At 41.0% G+C, this 21,415-nt stretch overlaps 2 protein-coding genes and 1 pseudogene across 2 annotated transcripts; all 3 read right to left on the minus strand.

The window, feature by feature from the left end:
• Nucleotides 1–9,954: 9,954 nt before the first annotated feature.
• On the minus strand, nucleotides 9,955–10,624 carry LOC145615680 (pectinesterase inhibitor 11 pseudogene; annotated as a pseudogene).
• Nucleotides 10,625–13,192: 2,568 nt separating this feature from the next.
• LOC145614394 (protein GRAVITROPIC IN THE LIGHT 1-like) lies at nucleotides 13,193–15,672 on the minus strand. Its single transcript, XM_081669443.1, has 2 exons — nucleotides 15,488–15,672; nucleotides 13,193–14,789 (listed from the first exon to the last, which is right to left on the minus strand). The coding sequence occupies exon 2, from the start codon at nucleotides 14,733–14,735 to the stop codon at nucleotides 13,467–13,469; it is 1,269 nt and encodes a 422-aa protein (XP_081525569.1). The 5' UTR covers nucleotides 14,736–14,789; nucleotides 15,488–15,672; the 3' UTR covers nucleotides 13,193–13,466.
• Nucleotides 15,673–16,814: 1,142 nt separating this feature from the next.
• LOC145614164 (uncharacterized) lies at nucleotides 16,815–20,774 on the minus strand. Its single transcript, XM_081669170.1, has 3 exons — nucleotides 18,969–20,774; nucleotides 18,315–18,504; nucleotides 16,815–17,229 (listed from the first exon to the last, which is right to left on the minus strand). The coding sequence occupies exons 1-3, from the start codon at nucleotides 20,637–20,639 to the stop codon at nucleotides 17,102–17,104; spliced, it is 1,989 nt and encodes a 662-aa protein (XP_081525296.1). The 5' UTR covers nucleotides 20,640–20,774; the 3' UTR covers nucleotides 16,815–17,101.
• Nucleotides 20,775–21,415: the final 641 nt, after the last annotated feature.

Below are 21,415 nucleotides of genomic sequence, written 5' to 3' on the forward strand. Positions count from 1 at the left end.
AGCGCAAGCGTCACCTCAGGGCTCTGACCCACCAGGTGGATCATGCTGATATTCAGCCACCCCAGTCACCGGTGCCGAACATGACGTTCACAGCCGCTGACTGCCGGAGGGTGACATACCCTCACGAGGACCCGTTGGTGATCATCGCCACGGTGGCCAACCACGACGTCAGCAAAGTTCTAGTTGACGGTGGTAGCGGAGCAAACATTTTGTTTCGAAAGGCCTACGATCAAATCAAGCTGAAGCCCAAGCACCTTACGCCGGTATCCTACCCAGTATCCGGATTCAATGGGGCTTCAACTTATCCTGATGGGAAGGTTCTACTTCCTGTCACCCTCGGCTGCGATGAAGCAGCTAGGAATGTCATGACCGAATTTTTGGTCATCGACGCTCCTTCAGTGTACAACGTGATCTTGGGGAGACCCATAATTCACGAGATCCAAGGGGTCGTCTCAACTTATCATCAGCTGATGATTTACGTTTCAGACGCCGGTTTCCCCGAAAGGATCCAGGGCAGCCAAAAGGAAGCCCGAAGGTGCAACTACCTCAAGCCATCCACTAGTCGCCCAGACGACGACGATGAGGATGAGGAGGAGAAAGAAAAAGAAACAGAGCCGAGCACAAAGAAGCCGAAAGGTCTAAGTGCTTCGGCCCAAGGTTCTGTACCCAAAGAAAAAGGGTCAGAAAAAGAAAAGGCTAGTTCTTCATCTGAGCCGAAAGACTCGGAGAGCCAGCCAAAGAAGAAAAAGTCTGGGACGCCTGCTGATATAGACAGCAGGCTAGATTGTGAAGAGTCCAGTCCATCAACAATGGACCTGGACCAGCAGACTGAAACGGTCGAGTTGACCGAAGGAGATGCTGAGAAATGTGTAACAATCGGGATGGACCTCGATCCGAGCACCCGTTGTGAACTTATTCAACTCCTTCGGGACAACAGAGATGTGTTTGCTTTCTCGGCAGCCGATATGTCTGGGATAAGTCCAGACCTCATCTCCCATAAGCTTAACGTCGACCCAACGTGTCGGCCAGTCAAGCAAAAGAAGCGGAATTACTCCGCAAATAAGAACCGAGACATCGCAGCCGAGGTCAAAAAATTGCTGGATGCAGGCTTCATCGAGCCTTGTCAATATCCAGAATGGCTGGCAAATGTGGTGATGGTTCAGAAGGCCAATGGTACCTGGAGAATGTGCGTTGACTTCACGGACCTAAATAAGGCTTGTCCGAAGGATTTCTATCCCTTGCCGAGAATCGATCAGCTAGTCGACTCGACGAGTGGCCACGCCTTGCTTAGTTTCATGGACGCATTCTCGGGGTATCATCAGATCTTCATGCACCCCGACGACCGAGCAAAGACGGCATTCGTCACGAACGCCGGGGTGTACAATTACAAAATGATGCCCTTCGGATTGAAAAATGCGGGGGTGACTTATCAAAGGCTGGTGGATCAGGTTTTCGCCGATCAAAAAGGCCGAAACATGGAAGTTTATGTTGACGATTCAATCGTCAAAAGCAAAAAATCTGAAGACCATGTTAAGGACCTGGCTGAAACCTTCGCCACCTTAAGAAAGTATCAAATGAAGCTGAATCCGAAAAAGTGTGTCTTCGGCGTAAAGTCAGGGAAATTCCTTGGATTCATGGTCAGCAAGAGGGGGATTGACGCCAATCCCTCCAAAGTCAAAGCAGCTCTTGGTCTTCCTGAGCCGAAAACAAAGAGGGACGTTTAGCGGCTCACCGGAAGAATGGCAACCCTCTCGAGGTTCATTTCCAGAGCTTTGGACAAGGGACTACCTTTCTTCAAAGCCTTGAAACTCCCAAAAATAAAAGAGCTCATTTGGGAAGAAGAGCAAAAAGAGGCCTTCAAGCAGCTTCGGGAGCATCTAGCTCAACTCCCAACTCTGGCTAGTCCAGTGGAGGGGGAAACTTTGTATCTGTACGTAGCTGTTAGCCCAGCTACCATCAGTGCAGTGCTGCTGAGGGAAGAAAATAAAATTCAGCAACCGATCTACTTCGTCAGTCACACTCTGACGGATGCCGAGACTCGTTACCCTCTACTCGAAAAAGTTTCCTTTGCAATAGTGGTAGCTGCTCGGAAGTTGAGGCCCTACTTTGATTGCCATCAGATAGTGGTCTTAACTGACCAGCCGCTGGAAAAAGTTCTCGGCAAAGTTGAAAAATCTGGTAGGCTGGCCAAGTGGGCTTTCGAGCTCACTGAATTCAGCATCAGCTACCAGCCGAGAACAGCCATCAAGGCTCAAGCTCTAGCGGACTTCTTGGCCGAATGCTCGTACCAAGAGACGTTAGACGATGAAAAGAAAATCTGGACCGTGTTTACGGATGGATCCTCCACCGTAAATGGTTCGGGGGCAGGGGTAGTGATAACCTCTCCCGAAGGCAAATCCTTCGAGTATGCACTCAAATTTTCTTTCAAGACTTCGAATAACGAAGCTAAATGTGAGGCAGCAATCGCGGGCCTAGAACTGTGCATCTCTCTGGAAGCCGAGCATGTCTGTCTGAAAACAGACTCTCAGCTAGTTGCATATCAGATCGGTGGCAACTACGAGGCTAAAGAGCCCTCCATGATAAATTATCTTGCCAAGATCAAATCAGTTATTGCAAAGCTGAGAACCTTTGAAGTGCAGCTGATCCCAAGGGGTCAGAATGCTCAAGCCGACGCACTCTCCAAACTTGCCAGTTCAACCCTCACCGAGCTGAACAGATCTGTATATGTGGAAGTGCGCCGAGAAAGAAGTGTCGACGAAGCACCTGAAGTGTGCTGCGCCGACCCAGAGCCCAGCTGGATGGACCCCATCCTAGCTTTCAAGCTTCGGGGAGAAATTCCCGAAGACGGAATTTTGGCCTCCAAGCTGAAGAGAACTAGCTCAAGGTTCATCGTCTTCAGAGGAGAGCTTCTGAAAAAGTCCTTCTCAGCCCCATTGCTGAAATGCGTGGGACCAACAGATGCAGATTACATCCTTCGGGAAATCCACCTCGGCATATGTGGAAACCACATTGGGGGAAGGACCCTAGCCCACAAGGCATTGAGGGCCGGATATTACTGGCCCACCATGATCTCGGACGCTAAGGAGCTGGCCCGAAAATGCGAAAAATGCCAAAAATTCGCACCAGTCATCCATCAGCCGGCTCGAGACCTTCAGCCGATCCTAAATCCGCTTCCATTTGCCCAATGGGGGCTGGATATTTTGGGGCCCTTTCCAGATGCACCTTACCAAAAAAGATGGTTAATAGTCGGCATAGACTATTTCGGCAAATGGATTGAGGCTGAAGCAGCTTCGAACATCACAGAGCAAACTGTCAGGAAATTTATCTGGCAGAACATTATCACTCGCTTCGGTATTCCGAAGGTCTTTGTCTTCGATCATGGGAGGCAATTTGATAATTTACCGCTGAGGCGGTACACAGACCAGTTCGGCATCAAATTGGCATATTCAGCAGTTTGTCATCCACAAAGTAATGGCCAAGCCGAAGCTGCAAATAAACAGATCCTCAATGCTTTGAAGAAAAGGGTTGAAGATCAAAAGTCTAAGTGGATAGAGGAGCTTCCAGGAACCCTCTGGTCACTTCGGACAACTAAAAAGGAGGCAACAGGCTATTCACCCTTTGAGCTGGTGTATGGTGCCGAAGCCGTTCTTCCAGTGGAAATCGGTTCTGAAAGTTTAAGAGTGCACCACTTCTCGGCTGAGAACGAGCAACTTATGAAGGAATCCCTTGATTTCCTTGACGAAGTGAGAGACTCAGCCTGAGACAGAATGGCTGCTTACAAGCAGAGAATCAGCAAATTTTACAACCGAAGGGTCCATGCAAGGCCTCTCAAAATTGGAGACCTCGTCCTTCGGAATGCTGCTGCAGTTCAGAAAGGCCGAATCCATGGGAAACTCTCAGCTGCATGGGAGGGACCTTATGAAATTTATGATGAGCTTCAGCCAGGGACATACAAACTTCGTCAGTTAGATGGAACTGAGTTGAAAAATCACTGGAATGCTGATGTACTTAAGAAATATCATGTATAAACCCTTCGGGGCATAGCAATCTTTGTAAGTGCGTTCTGAGTTTTTAATGAAAGGCTTCAGAGCCACCACTTCTATTAATTTTGCAACTTTTTATTCTTTCAAGTTTTCTTCATTCTATCTACTCTTTAAGGGTTTTTATTCAGCCTCGTCTGAAACCTTCGCCTTCGGGTAACTGGGTTTCAGATTGCTGACAAACTTGTCTTTTTAAAGAACTCTGGTCTTTCAGCTGAAGTTAAACTTCAGTAAGACTTGTTCTCCAAAGACATGAGTCCATGGACAAGTCTGGGATATTGCCTTAGCTGAGCCTCGTATCCCAGAGAGCCATTATCTGAAACATTGCCTTCAGTTGGCCTTGTGTTTCAGATATCCATTTTTAAAGATAGACAGAAAACCAAGGATAACGGCAACTATTAGAAATTCTTTATTCAGCCTCGTCTGAAACCTTCGCCTTCGGGTAACTGGGTTTCAGCTTGCTGACAAACTTGTCTTTTTAAAGAACTCTGGTCTTTCAGCTGAAGTTAAACTTCAGTAAGACTTGTTCTCCAAAGACATGAATCTATGGACAAGTCTGGGATATTGCCTTAACTGAGCCTTGTATCCTAGAAAGCCACTATCTGAAACATTGCCTTCAGTTGGCCTTGTGTTTCAGATATCCATTTTTAAAGATAGACAGAAACCCAACTCAATAATCCAAAGACCTGAGTCTTCAGATTACTAAGGGGGGCAAGAAGCACTATCAGTGCAAGTTTATCTTCAGCAGAATTCTTCGAGCTGAAAGCTTTGTACTTAGCAAAATGTTGCGAAATTTTTGTAAAATTTCTCAAGTTCAGAAACAGTAAAGCATTCAAAATAAGACAAAGTAATTGAAGAAAAATGCATCAAATAAAGCTCAAATGCTCATAAAACGAGCTACAAAGTTCAGACTGTTCAAAGGACATAATGAAATATCGGCAGCCGCCCACAAGCGGAAAAATACAGCTGCCGAAGTACATGAAAAAACAGATAAAGCAGTTTGTACATCAAGGCAAGCTGAAGCAAAAAACAAGGCAAAAAATTTCAGAAGCGACAAGTCTAAAGTTGAGCGCATGATGAACCGCAAGATTCTGAAGACGACTGCCCGAGTTCCTACGCTTCAGCCCGAGGATCAGACTGATCAGCAGTGCTGGGTCCCATGGTGGTTTCAGCTCCAGCAGCAGATGAAGCAGGCTGTGCACCCTGCTGAGCCTCCCTTTCCCGCTGTTCGGCTTCAAGTTCCCTCCTCTCTTCTTCTTCTTCGGCTTCTTTAGCCGCAAGGATCTCAGCTTCAACAGGAGTGGGGAACTTCATATGGGGATCTTCTGGATCCAGGACCCATTCAGCACACTGGGACCAGTCCAGCTTCGGCTCAACATGAAGACAGAGTCTTCGGCACACTCTGAACCCATTCTTGAAACCTATATCATACTCCTCTTGAGTATAGATACGGACCTTGAGCAGGGTTTCAGCGTCTGCTAGCTTCTTCTGTACCTCCTCCAAGTCCTTCTTGGATTGGTTCAGCTCTTCAGCGAGCTTGGAGGAGGCATCCTTCTGCTCGTTCAGCTCTTGCTGAGCCTTTGAAGCTTCAGTCTTCACTTGGGTCAGCTCATCATCTTTGACCCTTAACTGATCCTCAGCCTCTTGAAGCTTGGCTTTCTCAGCTTCTGCAGCAATAGCAGCCTCTGAGAGTTGGACATTTTGAGCTTGGAGCTTTTCTTCAGCAGCCATTCTACTGGCTTCCAAAGCTTCTAATTTTTGTTGCACCTCAGCCTGTGCAACAACTCCTTCTCGAATTCGGCTCTCAATGGCAGCCTTGAACTTGGAGATGTCCACTCCCAGATGATCCCGAAGGAAGTTTTCCCCTTCTATCAATGGGGGAAAAACCTCATTCTCCATTGCATTGCAGAAGGTTTGGAGGGCTTCGGCAGCCTTTTTCTCGTATTCTTCCCCCTCCTTCTGCTTCTCCTCAGCTGCTGCTTGCTTCAGCTGAGCAAGCTTCAGCTCCTCGACTGCCACCTTTCTTGCATGTTTGGCGGCGTCGACCCTGTCTTGCAGGGAGTCTATCAGCTCTATAGTGAGAGTCTGATTGTGCACAAACTGGGAACAGAGGCACAACTCAGTAAAAAAAAAAAGAAGCAAACTGAACTGAAGAGCTGAATTGAAAAATAAAAACAAGGATAAGGATTTACCTGCATCATCAGCAGTTGATTCGACCTTGCAGGATCTGGAACTGATCTGCTGGATTCGCCCATCCCAACAGTGGCCTTCAGCGACCAGATCCTCGCCCTATCTACTTCGGTTAAGCCAGAGAAATTGCCGAAGTAGGCTGCAGCACCTTCTCGGTTCTGGCCCCAAATGAGGTCCCAGATATGATCTGGAATTGGAATTCGGGGGGCCGAGAAACCCATCTCTCCAGAATGCAGCGTCTGGAATGAAGGGAAGGAAGACTCAGGAGCTTCTTGAACCTTAGAGGGCTCAGCATCTTCTTCTTCAGGAGCCTTCTCTTCCTTCTCAGCAGAGTCAATGATTATGACCTCTGCTTCTTCTTCAAGGCTGAGGACGAATGCCTCAACCTCCCGGGCAATATCAGCTGAGAAACCCTCAGCAACGGGCTTCTCAGCACTCTCAGCATTGTGCCCCCCGGCGCTTTCTTGAACCTCTTCTGCTGGAACCCCTCCCTTGGGATCGGGAGTTTTCTGATCCACCTCCATCTCAGGAGGTGGTGGAGGGGTCTTCGGCGGAGACTGGGGTGGTGGCTGAGGAGCCCTCGGCGATCCACCGCCTTCCTCAGGTTCCCTTATGCTTATGCCGACAGACATCGGCCTTGTCTGGAAGTCGTGAGGGCCGATAATGGCCATCCGTCTTCTCCTTTTTCGAAGGGGCTGTTCGTCCATTTCTGAGTCTTCGGATTCCTCCTGGACTTGATCTTCGGGACGAACAGGAGCTTTCCCTTCTCTTTGTCTTTTGGTCTCTTCAGACTGCAAAAGACAAGGGGGCAGGAAGAACGTGAGTAAAAAAAAAAAAAAAAAAAAAAAAAAAAAAAAAAAAAAAAAAAGAAGAAAGAAAAATTTTGAAGCTGAAAAGCTAAGTATAACTCACCGAGGTCTTCAGCAAAGCCTCGTCTTCTTCTTCAGCTGCCCTTGCTGCTGCTTCTCCTTCAGCAGCCCTGGAGGACCCTTCTCCTCCTTCACAAGCTTCAATAGCCCGTGCAACCTCCTCGGCTGTACGGGCAGCTTCAAGTTCCTCAGCTAGCAGTTGAAGCCAAGGATCTCTCTTCTTCCACCAAGGCTTCTGCCTCTGATACAGGGTAACAGCCTCGATTTGGAGATGGGAGTGATCTAGATGGACCTCCCTGTGCTTCGAATCGGTGATATAGGGGGCCCGATCGACGATAACTCTCTCTTGGGTGACGCCGAGACGATTGTAGTCGATGCCAACGTTAGTCTCGTTTCGCTCTGAGTATAAGAAAAGAGGAGCAAAGATCAGTTCGGCAAAATAAAAAATGCTGGATCGGCCCAGCAGGAAAGTGCAAAACAAAAATTCTTGCTAAGAATAAATAATAAAGGCCTCGGCCCCAGCCGAAGAAACTTACCATCCCTGAACTTTCGGCTGAGGCCGACAGCTGCTAGCATGTGCTCTTGGAAAATATAGTGGTTATCCGGGAGCCAAGTCTCCGGGATATACTTCATTCAGCCTGCAGCGCCCCCAGGGTTCAGCTCTCGGCCGAAAATATTTTGCTGGTTAAGGTGCGGATCCGGGCCTCTATCTTCGGGAGGGCCCAGGCTTCCCATTTCAGGGTCAGGCTCAGATAGATACCTGGGAGCGCTGAAGACGTAAGGGTGGTTAGGATCTGTGGGCGCCCTAACCCAGATCCATTGACCCCTTCATTCCTTGTCTGAGGAGTCATTCGGCCACATTGTTAAATACTGGGGCCGAGACTCAATTCGGTACCACCCGGGACCGTGATCTCCGTGCCCACTTTGAGTGTTTGGCACTAGCCGATGAAGCTTTTTGAAGCAATGGAGGTTCGGCACATATCTGAAAAACTTGCAGACCCACAAATACGTCATCACCCTTCGGATGCTGACAGGAGTTAGCTGGCACAGGGAGACCCTGTAGTGGATCAGCAAGTCTCGGACAAATATGTCCAGAGGAAACCTCAGCCCATACTGAAGTTGTCTTGTGTACACCCCCACGTACCCCGGGGGTGGACGATGGATTCTATCAGATGCCACGGGCATTCTACCCCAATATCCATCGGCTTCCATTATGCCATAGTGCAGCTCTATTTGCTCAGAAAACCGGTACACATCGGCATGCTTTACCCACCAAGGGTAGGGGCAGTTCTTTATCATGGCTGAGGCTACTTCAGCGTCCTCCCACTCCTGATATCCAGGAAGAACATCCCAAAGATAGGCGGGAACTTCTTCGTCCCGCCCAGAAGCGCTCGGCTCCTCCGTTCCTTCAGGAGGCGCCGATGAAATTGGGGTCGCCCTAATTCCTTCAGCAGGGTCAGACCCCACTCTTTGCCCGTTTCAGGTCCCAGTCCTGTTCCTGGGATTGGGGAATTGCCTTGCCCTTCTTGGAGCACGGGCCCTACCTCTAACTCCTCTCACCATTGTTGAGTTTCAAAGAAAAAGTCGAAAAAAGGGGAAAGAGTTCGAATTCGAAGAAAATCAAACAAAAATCAAAGGAAATTACCTTATTTTGAAGCGGAATTTGCCGATCTATGAGTTCGGAATGACGAATTTCAGTTTCTAAGCTTGATTCTCGGGGATTCAAGGAAGTTTTGATGCGGATTCAAGGGTTTTGCACAAGTCGGAGTTCGTGTTTGTGAAGAAGTGAGGAGAGAGAGGGCGGTTCTCTTGCTTATATTTCCAGAAATGGGAATTCTGGGAGTCCGCGCCTTTAATTTCTCTTAAATACCTCACTAAGTAACCGTTAAACACATTTCCTCTTGTTTAACCACCCATTATCCGTCCAACTTCCATAAATTATCCATCCAGCCGCCGTTATTTCATTAATTGCGGTTTAAATTCAAACTTTTTGGGTTAATTAAATCATTTACTTCCCTCCTTTTTCTGGTTAATTAAACCCGACCCGTCATACTTCCAAATCGGGTCTGGGGGGGCAAGTTGTTTGGGTCCAATTTATTCTAATTGGGCCTAGTCATTAATTGATCCAATTAAAAGCCCAAGGTCAAGGTTTAACTTTCCAATCATGCTAAAGTCAAGATCAGTCCACAAGGCAAGTCAATTGGGCCAAGGCCCACTTCTCCCATATATGCCAAGGTATAAAAGCCATCAATATTACATTTGTACATTCATTCACACAAAGCCTCAAGCAATTAATTCTCTTGCATAGCTTTCTCTCTACACATTGTACTGACTTTAGCATCGGATGGGCCTTCCTCGGCAACACCCTTGAGGCTAGTTTACGTGTGTTTGCTGTGCAGGAAATCCTCGGCCCAACATCACTTGGACCGAACCCAGTCTTCACCATTTCACTGGACCTTCGGCAAGGTCCCATTGTTTTCACCCGAAACATAGGCTATTTTATAATCCATCATAATATTCACATATGTAAATTTATTTATACAATGTTAATTTAAAATTAGTTATTAAAAATTTCTTTGCATGGCACGGGGTCTAACATAGTATCATTATTATTACAAAACTTTGCTAATATTATCAATAATTACAATCTTTCCATTATTATACATCTTTCTTTGTATGTCGCGTAAACTTTGTAGTAAAGACAACAAACAAAGCACTTGTGGATCCAGAAAATAAAAAATACAGCTAAAAATTCATGAAATAATAATTACTTAGTATTTATAAGACTAATTTAGTAATTAATCAAACATTTAGCAATGCAAACAATATGATCATCACAAAAACATCCTTCTTAATTAAGGACGACGAGTGCTACGAGAGAAACGATGTCTTGTAACATAGCGATTAACCAAAGCCAAAGCATTACTTGTAACTTTAGTAACACCTTCAACCTTTGCCTTAACCATATTCCTTACAATCTTCCCATGAACATTGTCTTCAAAAGTCGCGGCACAATTAATTTGATCGGTAAGGGCAGTACTAGCCCAAGTCTCGACGTTACTCATATACCACATAAAATCATCAACACCAACTTTATTGGTACATTTTCGGAGCTCTTTTAATGATAACCTAAGTTGGGCAACACTATCATTAATTTGGTCTATGCAATCCCCTATGGCTTGAGCCTCTTCCAAATGGGCTATTTCAAGCCTACTAGCCAACTTGGTCAAGTAGGATCTTGTAAATTTTGCCTCGGTTATACTAACCCTTAATGCGATCTGAGCTAGTTGTAGATGGCCAAGGTCGGTTGAGTTAACAAATTTTGCTAGGGATTCTTCACATACTTTGGGGAAGCTAGTGGCACTACATGACATGATAGTGAAGGCTCTAGCCCTAGAACACCGACGACAACTCATAACATTGCTAGTGAAGAGGAGGAGAGAAATCGATACCAACAAGATGGGAATGGTGTATCTTGCCATTAGGTAGATATGGTGATATTTCTTATGAAGTATTTGAAGATGTTAGAATGAATAGATGGTTTGAGAGGTGGTGTTTGAGAGGGTATTGGAAGGGTGAGAAGGTGTATATATAGAAGAGAAAATTAGTGTCTTAATTATATGCCAGCTTTAGTTAAGGGTCAAATGTTGAAGCTAATCCCATGTGCATAATTAAGTGCAAATTGAGCTTAGCTTAAGGTCAAAGCACTATATATGATACTTAAGAGATGGATCTTTTACTAATTATTTATATGAACCTTGTTTCTAAGAGGGAGACCTAGAAAGATCTGTAATAGATCTCTCTAATTCTATATAATTTTATATTCATTTAATATAAAATGTCAAGGTATACAAATCTATAAAATCTGGTGGGCAAGATGCCTTGGAAGAAAAATAAGTTAATAATATGGTTATGTACATAATAATGCATAAGAAATTGAGATGTTAAATCTAGGGTTTCTCAATAGTAACAAAACATGCTAATAATTTAATTATTGTATGAAAAAAGATTAAAAACCAGCTCAAAGTTAGGAAAACTATCCTGTACAGCATTACATTAGAAAACCTCTTTATGAAAACGAAAGGGGAGTATATATTAAGCAAGTGTCCATATATAATCATAAATCGATGTAGATGCCAAACTTTAAATAAAAATTTGGGCCTCATCTACCAAAAAAATGGGTCTTATCTATAAAGAATTTTAATAGAATTTGGGTCTTATCTAAATAGGAGGAAAAAAAATAAAATAAATAAATAAATAAATAAAAAACCTTCTTATTAATTCACATACATATATCACCTTCAAATAGTTGTGACAATCACTTTAGATACAAGCAAAGGTGTTAAGTATATCCATTGTATCTCATAAAACTACCAAAATGCTAGCAAGATTAAGAAATTAAGACCAGTAGCATGAATAATTACTCCCACATAAACCACCAAGCTTGCATCTACTTCCATCTGTCTGTCAACTACTTATTATTAAAAATAAAATTAAAAAAAATTAAATAAATAAATAAAAAATCAAGATGAAAATTATTAGCCAACAGAAGCACTACTTCAGACTACGAAGTATTGTATTTACTGTATACATATGTTACTAACAAACATTCAAACAAGCACCTTATTTTCTTTCCTCTTCATCTTTCTTTCCCGACCTCATTTTAACAGGATGGACTCGTAATAACCTTATCAAAAGAAATTTGAAGTAAATAGTATAAAAATCACAAAATCAGTCCATTTTGCGAACTAAGGTAAACTCCTCTCATACGCTAACCCATCCGGGGATTCAAACTTACGACAACAAGATTGAATGAAGCAAGGAGTTTGCACCACTAGACCATGCCAAAGCTTGGTGGCAGTAAGGCAAATAATTAAATTAAAGAAGTTTCTAGCAACTAACCAAAATACACAACCAGATACATGGAAGGCAACATCAGGTGTAAGCAATGCAAGCATGTGCTTCAGCTTGCACTAGCAGATACTGGTATATGCACGTGCTACTGGGAACAAGAGGGACTAGTCAATGAGATCAATATTACTCAATGCACCCCATATAATAAGGGTCAGTGTCCCAATATCTGATACAACTTCCAATTTTTTTTAAGGGTGTTTTAGGTGTCACTCGTTTAATGTTAATTTAAGTAATTCCTCTCTTTTAACCTACTCAAGGGAGTTTGATAATAACCAAAGTATAAAGAATGGGGTCTTTCGGTCATGTGCCATTAGGGTATGTAAGAATTACATACGAGTAACAATAAACCAGTAGTAAAAATATTAGGAATAATAATTTAAGGCAGAGGGTAACTAATAACTAATCATAGTAGCTTAAATTGCTACGAACAAATGATAGTTCCAGTACTCCATAATTACTCCGTAGAAGGCAAGGAAAGAAAGATCCAAGATAGAAAGAATATGAAGTACACATGCATCGGTTTTCTTATCATTACAGTCCTTATCACCAAATTCTTCAGTTTACATACATTATACAATTCCTTATAACCAATCTGAGCCTCAGCATATCAAACTAGGTTTAGCCGCCTAAAGGAAGATTCTTTGAGGGTGAGGAATCCCTGACCTTTAGTCCTTTACCCTTACCCTTACGCTTCCCCCTCCCCCTCTCAGGCTCTCACCCCCTCTCACCCCCTCCTGAGAGCTTTGCTTAGCCTTCCACCCCTCACCCCTCTGAAGAAAAAAAAAATTATGGATTGAACCGTAAAATGTTTCTGCACTTCACTGGCCTTACTCTAACCAAAAACAAAATAAAACAAAACAAAAAAAAGAAATCTGAGTCTTTCCACAGTGGACAGAAACCAGCCTAAAGAAACCAGTTTTGTAAGTTCAGAAATTCAGGATCATTGATTTAAAAGAAAGAAGATGACAGGGGAAAGGTTTTTTTGTGGGTGCAATGCAAGGAGGGGCAAATATGTCATAACAGGAAAAGAATAATTCAAATCATTCAAACGTAAGTCACAAGGTATCAACATACTAAGAAAAGGTATGCACTGATCATCATATGCTATAATTCGAGGACCACCAGGTGCACAAATTTTGCACCAAAATTGCCTTACGCAATAAGCATTACACTATAGGATAAGCATGAAGATGTAGATTCAACAAAGCAATTGGGACACCAATATGCCACTAGCCCTTGAGGACTTGAGGCCTCCGAACAATAAGCACATTAGAATACAATTACTCTATTCATACAACTACAAATTGGAGTAACACACTTAACAAAGAGGCACTACAAATAGAGCAACCAGCAACTACAAGGATACACTTAAACATACAGTAAAATTAACGACATTAAATTACATATTGAATAGCACAATGAGATTGTGATCAAACCTTCAAAGAAAAGAGACTCACTCAGCCACTTTCATGCCTGTTAAGTAAACTTTACTTTGAATTACTATGCCACCAATCCAAAAGCCGGGCATAACCATCAACCCTGCCTTTGGTTTTTGCTCGCTTTCATCAAGTACCAGGTTTTTTACTACACTTTCCATGTAAACCTCAGAGAACTCTGTTCCCTTGTTGACTTGAAATACCTTGACACTCGGATCAAAAGAATGTGCAAGTCTATGCAAGAGCCAGATTGATTTCGCCAGTTTTAAGAAGGCCTGGTAGAAAGGGGTGCGAGGATGTCCACCCCCCATCACATAGTTCCGCTGATCCAGATTACCAAAGAAGGAGGCCTCCATTTTGGGGTGTACCAATATTAGATACTTGCTCCTGCAGAATTTACCAAAAATGGAATCAGGATTTTGACCCAGAGCATCTAAGGGGTCCATTTCTCTTAAAGCAAGGTATTGGTGAAAGAAACTCTCTCTGTTAACTGAAAGATCTTCAGGTTTCTCTGTGAAGCTTTCCTGTTGAAATCCTAAGAACATTCTTTGGCATATACAGGATTCAAATGCATATTTCTTGTGAGATCTCTTTGCATAAACAACACTTGGTTCAATCGACTGAGCTGCAGCATCAAGGTCCCAACCAGCTGCCTTCATCATGTTAATCAATGGTTTTGAGAAGTCATGGATAGCTTTGTATACAGATTCTACAGTTGAAATGAACAGATCAGGAGTTAAATCCACAGGAAAAAATCCATTTTGCTCTCCAGAAGCCTCTGAATCTCTTGTTGACAATCCCCTAAGCTTGAGATTCTTTTCGAGTTTCTCTCGCTTTTGAGTAGCCTCTTCTATCTGACGCTGCAACTGATTTATCTCAGAATCTTTGTTCTGAATTTCTGACTGGAACTTTTTTACCATGACCTCATAAGTCTTCAATAAACTTTGCTGCTCTTGGATTTCTGCAGCTAACCGAGAATCTTGAGGAGATACACACATAGGTTTGGGATTGTTTTCCCTGTAAAAATGCTTAAGCTCCGATAGATTCTTCAGCTCTGCAATGACTTGTTTATCAGCAACTTGAATTTTATCAGGATCATAGGGAGTATGAGCTGATTGAAGCTGGATATAAGCTGTCTTCAAAGAGGAAATATTATTAAAGATCCTTGATATTAGAGCATCTATAGCTTCGACACTTTGATTCATGGCCTCCTCCATTGGTTGAGGGTGTACTTTCTGGCTATTGCTCTCACGGAGTTGACTTTCCTTCACTTCACTGGGTAGCATAGCTACTTCAAAAGAACAGGTGGTCAAACAAACACCGCTCTCCCAGAGCAATAACTGCAAGAATTATTTGCACAATTCACACAGACATAATTATATAGAGGGGCAAATTGAATCCAATGAAGCATTAAAACAGACCAGACAATTCATTTCATCACTGATAATTCAGCCATTGGCATATGGAGACAAGTCAATGTCGATACAAAACCGGCTTATAATCGATGATCAACTATATTTAACAGTGATCAAGAAATGCCTAACACTGGCATTATAACAATACCCTATTAGCATTTACCAGAATATCATATCATTGAAATGCATTAAAATTCATCTAAGCCAAAATAAAGTGATTCTCTTTCTCCAATCCCTATTCATAGATCCAAGGCCGCCCAAGGCATGGGCATTTAGGGTTCAATCTTCAGGTTCGAACCAAGCCCAAATAGGAATAGACTCGGTTCAAGCTTGAAAAGCTATTTTCGGGTCGATTAGTCTAAAAATGCAACACATTTAGCAACCAAATTTGACTTAATTTCAAATTAGGGTTAAAAAATCACATGAAATCATTTCCGCTTAAGAAAATACTAGCAACAAATTCGGGATATAAGCTTTCATGAACTCAGTGATTTATAATAAATTGTTCAAAAATTCACCTAGAAAGAACCCTAAATTGGACAATTAAATCAACGATAGTGTGCAATTAAAACCCTAGATCGTGAAATTAATATTCGATTATTATAAATTTGAAAACATCTTACCTCAGAAGCAGTATTAATGGAGGAGAGAAAGCTAAGAAGCCAGTTTAATGGAGAGCTCGGAATCCGCTTTAATGGTGGAGAGAGAAAGGTGCAGCGTTAGTGAAAAGCTCGAAAGAGGGAAAAAATTGAAATCATGACAGTACATTGGAGGAAGATGATTAATGACGCGCATTATACCAACCGTCAGATCTAAATAATGCTCCGTATCAACAATCAGCATTCATTGGTGTTTTTACAATCTATTCTCATTATGATGTCGTTTTTTAATGCAATTATTATTATATACACCTGGAGTACAATAGATTATGGTACTCCTTACAAATATGTTTGAGTTATTTTGCTTACCACTTTGTGTTATTTTGATTAAATGTTGTGTTATTTTGTTACAACAATATGTTATTTACTTATTTACTTCAACCTCCATTCGTGCTATTTTTAATTTACAAAATAACAAGTACTTATTTAAAAATAACATGTGTATAAATTGAAATAATAATAAGTTTTACATCAAAATAACATTAGCAGCTTTGAGTTTAAAGAGAATCGAACACTTCAGGAGGTACTAAATTTCTTGACATGAATACATTTGAACCCTTAAATGGCTTCAAATCAATTAATTTCTAAGAAATCCAGAAAATTGGAAGAAGAAAAGAGGAGATAGAAAGTGTGATTTAGAATTGGAGTAGTGAGAGGAAGAGAGGGAGTGAGAGGTTGATTTCTGGAAAACCAGAAAATTGGATGAAGAAGGGAAGAGAAAGTGTGTGATTTTGAGTTGGAGTAGCTGAGAGAGGAAGAGAGAGTATGGGAGGAAGATGACTGAGAAAAAAAGGCAAAATAACATACATTTGTTTAAAAATAACATATATATAAACTGAAATAATAAGAAGTTAATATCAAAATAACATGAATTTATAAAATCTGGAGTACCATGTGCACGGTACTCCAGGAGTAAGATAGAAATTGCGTTTTTAATGGTCGTAACACTTTTCTATTATGGCCTCGTTTGGTTTGATATACTCGTAACAGCGCTACTATTATTGTGTAGCGCTATTAGTAAAATTGCTAATTCCAATGGTTTAAAAAAAATCACTAATACCAATATTAGTTATTTTTTTTACATCTACATGATTTATAGTTTGTACCCTCCGTATTTTGTTTATCAACCACATAAATTACACAAACTTATTTTGTTACCAATATTAGTTGTTGTTTTTTTTTTTTTTTTTCATCTAAAGAGTAAATTACACAAATTATAGTACATGACAAACTTTATTTGCGCAGGGTAATTAAGTACAATTTTGCTATTTAATCTACAACAGTCAAAGGAAAGTATAAACTTTGTTTTTTATTTCAACAATTTGATAAAGCAGCCATACAGGTATGACTATGCATCAATCTAAGGCCTTGGATGTGCAGCTTAGATCATAAATAACTTCTCAGCTGCAGTAGTATGATTACCTCTGGCCAAGGACCTCATGCACTAGTTTACAATGGAATTCTTGGAGGTATAACATATACGTCAAACTCTGTTACAGCGGATATGTACAAATGTCATAGGAGCATACAACCTATCAGTCTTTTCTAGAGCTAGATCAAGCAGCCATACAGTATAGATTATGCATCAATCTCAGGCCCTGGATATGCAGGTAGGCTCATTATTCGCTTGTCAATGACTGGACCTCCAACTGTGAAGTGGTAAAGACTTTGATAATCTGATCCTTTCAGGCCAAGTACCTCATGCACTGCAACAAATTACAGAACTTGTTAACTATACTTGCAAATACAGTTGCAATTGGAAAAGAAAAAAAAAAAACAAAAAAAAACTTCATACTACAATTAAAATTCAAAAGGCCTTTATTTATTTATTTTTTTTAAGCACCAACTGCCTCCATGACATTTTCTTTGTTTCACGTTCTCTTAACCCTCTTGATTGCTATAATTGCTAATTGTCTTACAACTTTTACCTAAAATACAGTAGGAAGATAAGTCTACCGTATGTCACAAAAGATTGTAACTTGCTTCAATTTAAATACTTTGATGGTTCAACCTGAGATTCCAAAGTAAGGTATGAATTGGAGCCAAGAACATACATTGAATAAGTAAAAGATGGGTATCAGTTATCCTATAGCTGAAGGGTATCAGTTATCCTGAAGCTCGAAGATTATCTATTTCTTTATAGGCTAGAGAAGGCAAACCATTAAGCCTCTTTAATTAATAAGGAAAATGTTATACTTAGTTTAAAGCTCCAAGGGGCTATATATAAGGAGCTAGAAGTGAAAACAATAAATAAAGTAAAACATCAATTACAGAGATTGATTTGTGAATTTGTTGTACAATTCTAAATAAATTCCAATTTATGAAAGATATCAAGGGCTAAAAATATCATCACCCAATTAGTAAATTAGCTTCAATAATTATTTGGGATACGGATTAGTATCTAATGGCTGAGACAACATATAACATCACTAAGACAGATGATTGGGATCTTGAAAAGGCAAAGAAAAGAAGTAACTGTAAACCTAATTTCTGCAATGAACTTTTAATACTGATAGAGTAAAGATGCTTAGCTTATTTCTATACAAAGAAGAAAAAAGTACTCTTCTTAATCCTTTTCTATGGGCCTAAAGGGTCCAATGACACAAAGTGACGATGTTTAGCAATCCTCTTAAATAACTCAAGCAACAGAAAAATCCAATTTCATGCCTCAAAGATATAACAATTCTCTAATTTCAGTCAAGCTGTATTAAGTAATTAGATTTAAAGACAGAAATTAAGAGGAAAATACAAATATATAGGAGAGCATAAAGGGTAAAATTTATATCATTACCAGGGTCGTCAAAAAAACAGCCAATTCCAGTGGCAGAAATGCCCGCCGCATGAGCCTCTAAGTAAAGCACCTGTCCTAGAACACCAGTCTCCCAGAAAAGCCGAGGATATACCCATGCACCCTTTGCCTGCAAGGTAGGCTCAAAATGCGATATCATACCAAGGCTGAAACATCCATCACCAGCAATGTCCTGTGTCCAAATCCAGATGTAGATTCAAGAATTGGGTTTGAAAGAAATCTAATCACTACTACAAATAAGTCTCAGAATTCCGTAAATTGATTGCCGTCACACTTCTTTCTCTTTCCCCCTCTTTTTATGTTTTTTTAATCCTCTGATTGTGCCTCATTCCTTTATAGCAAGGTTCAACTCGGCACAATAACAGATCCTAATCTATGAAAATGCATAACTGCAAATACTGTCAACCCACATCAGATGGTTTTAGAAGCTTTGCTAATTTCATTTCATTCACTCAAAGTAGTATCTTGTAATCAACACAGGAATCAATATAATTATGGCATGTGCAGGCAAAAAATAAATAAATGGATAAAAATCAGTACTTTCCTGCACAAATTAAAATTTATCCAAAAAATTACTAACTTAAAAAATTTCAACAAGAATAGAACAAAATCAAATTGCTAATTTTGCAACAGTACCTGATGGCAGGAAAGTCTTTTCGAAAGTTCCTTACAGTCACCAGGCGCGAGTTCATAAAGAGGAAGATCGCCAGGGCAACCCTCAGGTTTCCTCCAAGTAAACTCCGGCCTCATAGCCTTCCTTAGATCATCAAAATGATTTTCATTCCTCACCAAGAAATACAAACCTTTAGGCAAACCTGACACCCTATGAACAAATAAAGCAGCATGTACCTCACTATCCCAAGAGAGAGCTCTAAATGGCAATGCCAAAGGTTTGCCTTGCTTCTCTCCGCTCCTTGATCCCGAGGGGAGACAATGCAATAGAATTTGATAAAAAGTATCTCTATGAATAACAGTTATTCCATCCATATCGACTGCACTCCTCCTCTTTCTAACCACCTCCCTAACTGTTAATCCCTTATAAGAGCTATCACTACATACACCACTGCATTGGAAAGGATTAATTATCACACTCTCCCCTACTGATAGCGGCTTCTTCACTGCTTCCGAAGTCCTATAGATAATATCCCAAACTACATGCTCTTTACTCAGTACATTAGGCTCTCCTTTCCAATCCAACTTCGAAAATTCCGATATCCTTGAGCTCAAATCTTTGAAATTCACATCTAACCCCTTATCTCCTCCACGGGGAAACACCGCCAACACACAATCCGGGTGCTCAAACTCAATCCCGGGAAACTTACCCTTAACGGGGCGACTAGGAATTGGTAATTTAGGGAAAGATTCAAACCCAAACAGCTTCTCTAAGTCATCAAACCCTAACCCATCAAGCAACTTAACATCCCAACCAAGCTCAGCAGCTGCAATAGCAACAGCAGCAATAGCATGCCCAACATCATGATTACAATACCTAAACGCCCTTTCTCCATACTTCCAAGCTTCCCGCCAAAAAATCGATGAAAACCCAACAAAAAAACAATCATCAGGAAAACCTCTATCAAAAAACCCAGCTGGAATTTCAGCCCTAATCTCTAATCCATGCTCTTTAGGTGCATAATGAGCCACAAACCCAGAATTGGACAAACCCCCAATTGCAGGAGCAATAATATAAGCCTCAGTAGGATGCAAATTCCCACTACTAGGGTTCACCCTAAGAGACCAAGTTGAAAACCCAGTAGTTTTCCAAGCAGATAAAGCTAAAGAATCGCAAAAAAACTGAGAAATTGACGAAAATGAAATGGGTTTTGGAGGGGGAAGAGAGAGAAAAACAGAGGAATATAAAGGAACCCCACCTGAAAATTGTTCTTCATCTTCTTCAATTGGGAAATGTTGGAGAGGAATTAATGGAGCATCAATGTATCTTCGAAACGGGTTGGGTTGATTCGCCCAATCTAAACGACCCGGCCCTTTTGCGTATTTGGTGAAATGGTGTTTGGTTTGTTGATGGTATTGTAGGGTTTGTAAATGGTGGGATTTTTGCTGTTGTTTGAGTTCTTCCTCTGAAATTGAAGAAGATGAAGAAGAGAGTGACATTGTTAGGAGAATTCTGGGATTAGGGTTTGATTTTCTGATGGAATGGAGGCTGAAGAGGGGGCGGTGATGACGGTGGAGAGAGAGTGAGAATCTGGGGAAGAAGTAGTGGTGGCATTGCATTGCGTTGAATATGAAAAATAAAGGATTTTTTAGGAAAATAAAATATTTGTGGGAAAATTTCGTAATTTTGAGCATGTTCTAGAGAGTTGAAACTTGAAAGTTTAACGGTTTGTAATGACGGTTGAGTGTCAATCTAGATTGGACTCATTTGAGTTTTTGATTTTTTTTTTTTTTTTTTTTTTTTTCGAGAACACTCATTTGAGTTTTTGTTGGTTTGAGTCTACACATCCGTGAATGAACTTACAAACAAATGAAGACGAAGTTGTTACTAATATAGTAGTATGTAGGGACGGAATCAGAAAGGTAGAAATATAAATCAAAGGAGGCCCTAATAAAAATTTGGTACTATTAAAGGGACCGAAGAATAAATAAATTAACCTATGTTAAGCTAAAATTAAAAAAAAAAATATACTTATTTTTACAGAAAATTAAAAAATTGGCAGGAGCTGCGACCCTCGTGATGTTCCGCCTTATATTGAGTCTACTGTTAGCTTGTTAGGATTTACTTCTTTCATTCTTTTTTATGTTCGACTCACTTTCGATTTTAATGACAATAAATCAAGAATTCATGAAGGAAATTGTCAAACCCCATATTTATACTTAGGGCATATTCCCATTTACTAAACTGAGCTGAACTGAATTGAGCTGAAATGAATATTTTATGAAAGAAAGAAATTAGGAACTGAACTGAACTGATTGAAACTGAACTGAAATTAAGCTGAAGTGAACATGCCCTTATTAACGGATACAAATTGTACCCCAACAATTATTTACTTATATTAGGGTGGATAATAGAGTAAAACTACTACTTTCATTGCATTACCTGTAGACTTATAATATCGAGTCTGTTG

This window comes from Chenopodium album, chromosome 25, assembly GCF_948465745.1.
Source record: "Chenopodium album chromosome 25, dcCheAlbu1.1, whole genome shotgun sequence".
Taxonomy (NCBI): Eukaryota; Viridiplantae; Streptophyta; class Magnoliopsida; order Caryophyllales; family Amaranthaceae; genus Chenopodium; species Chenopodium album.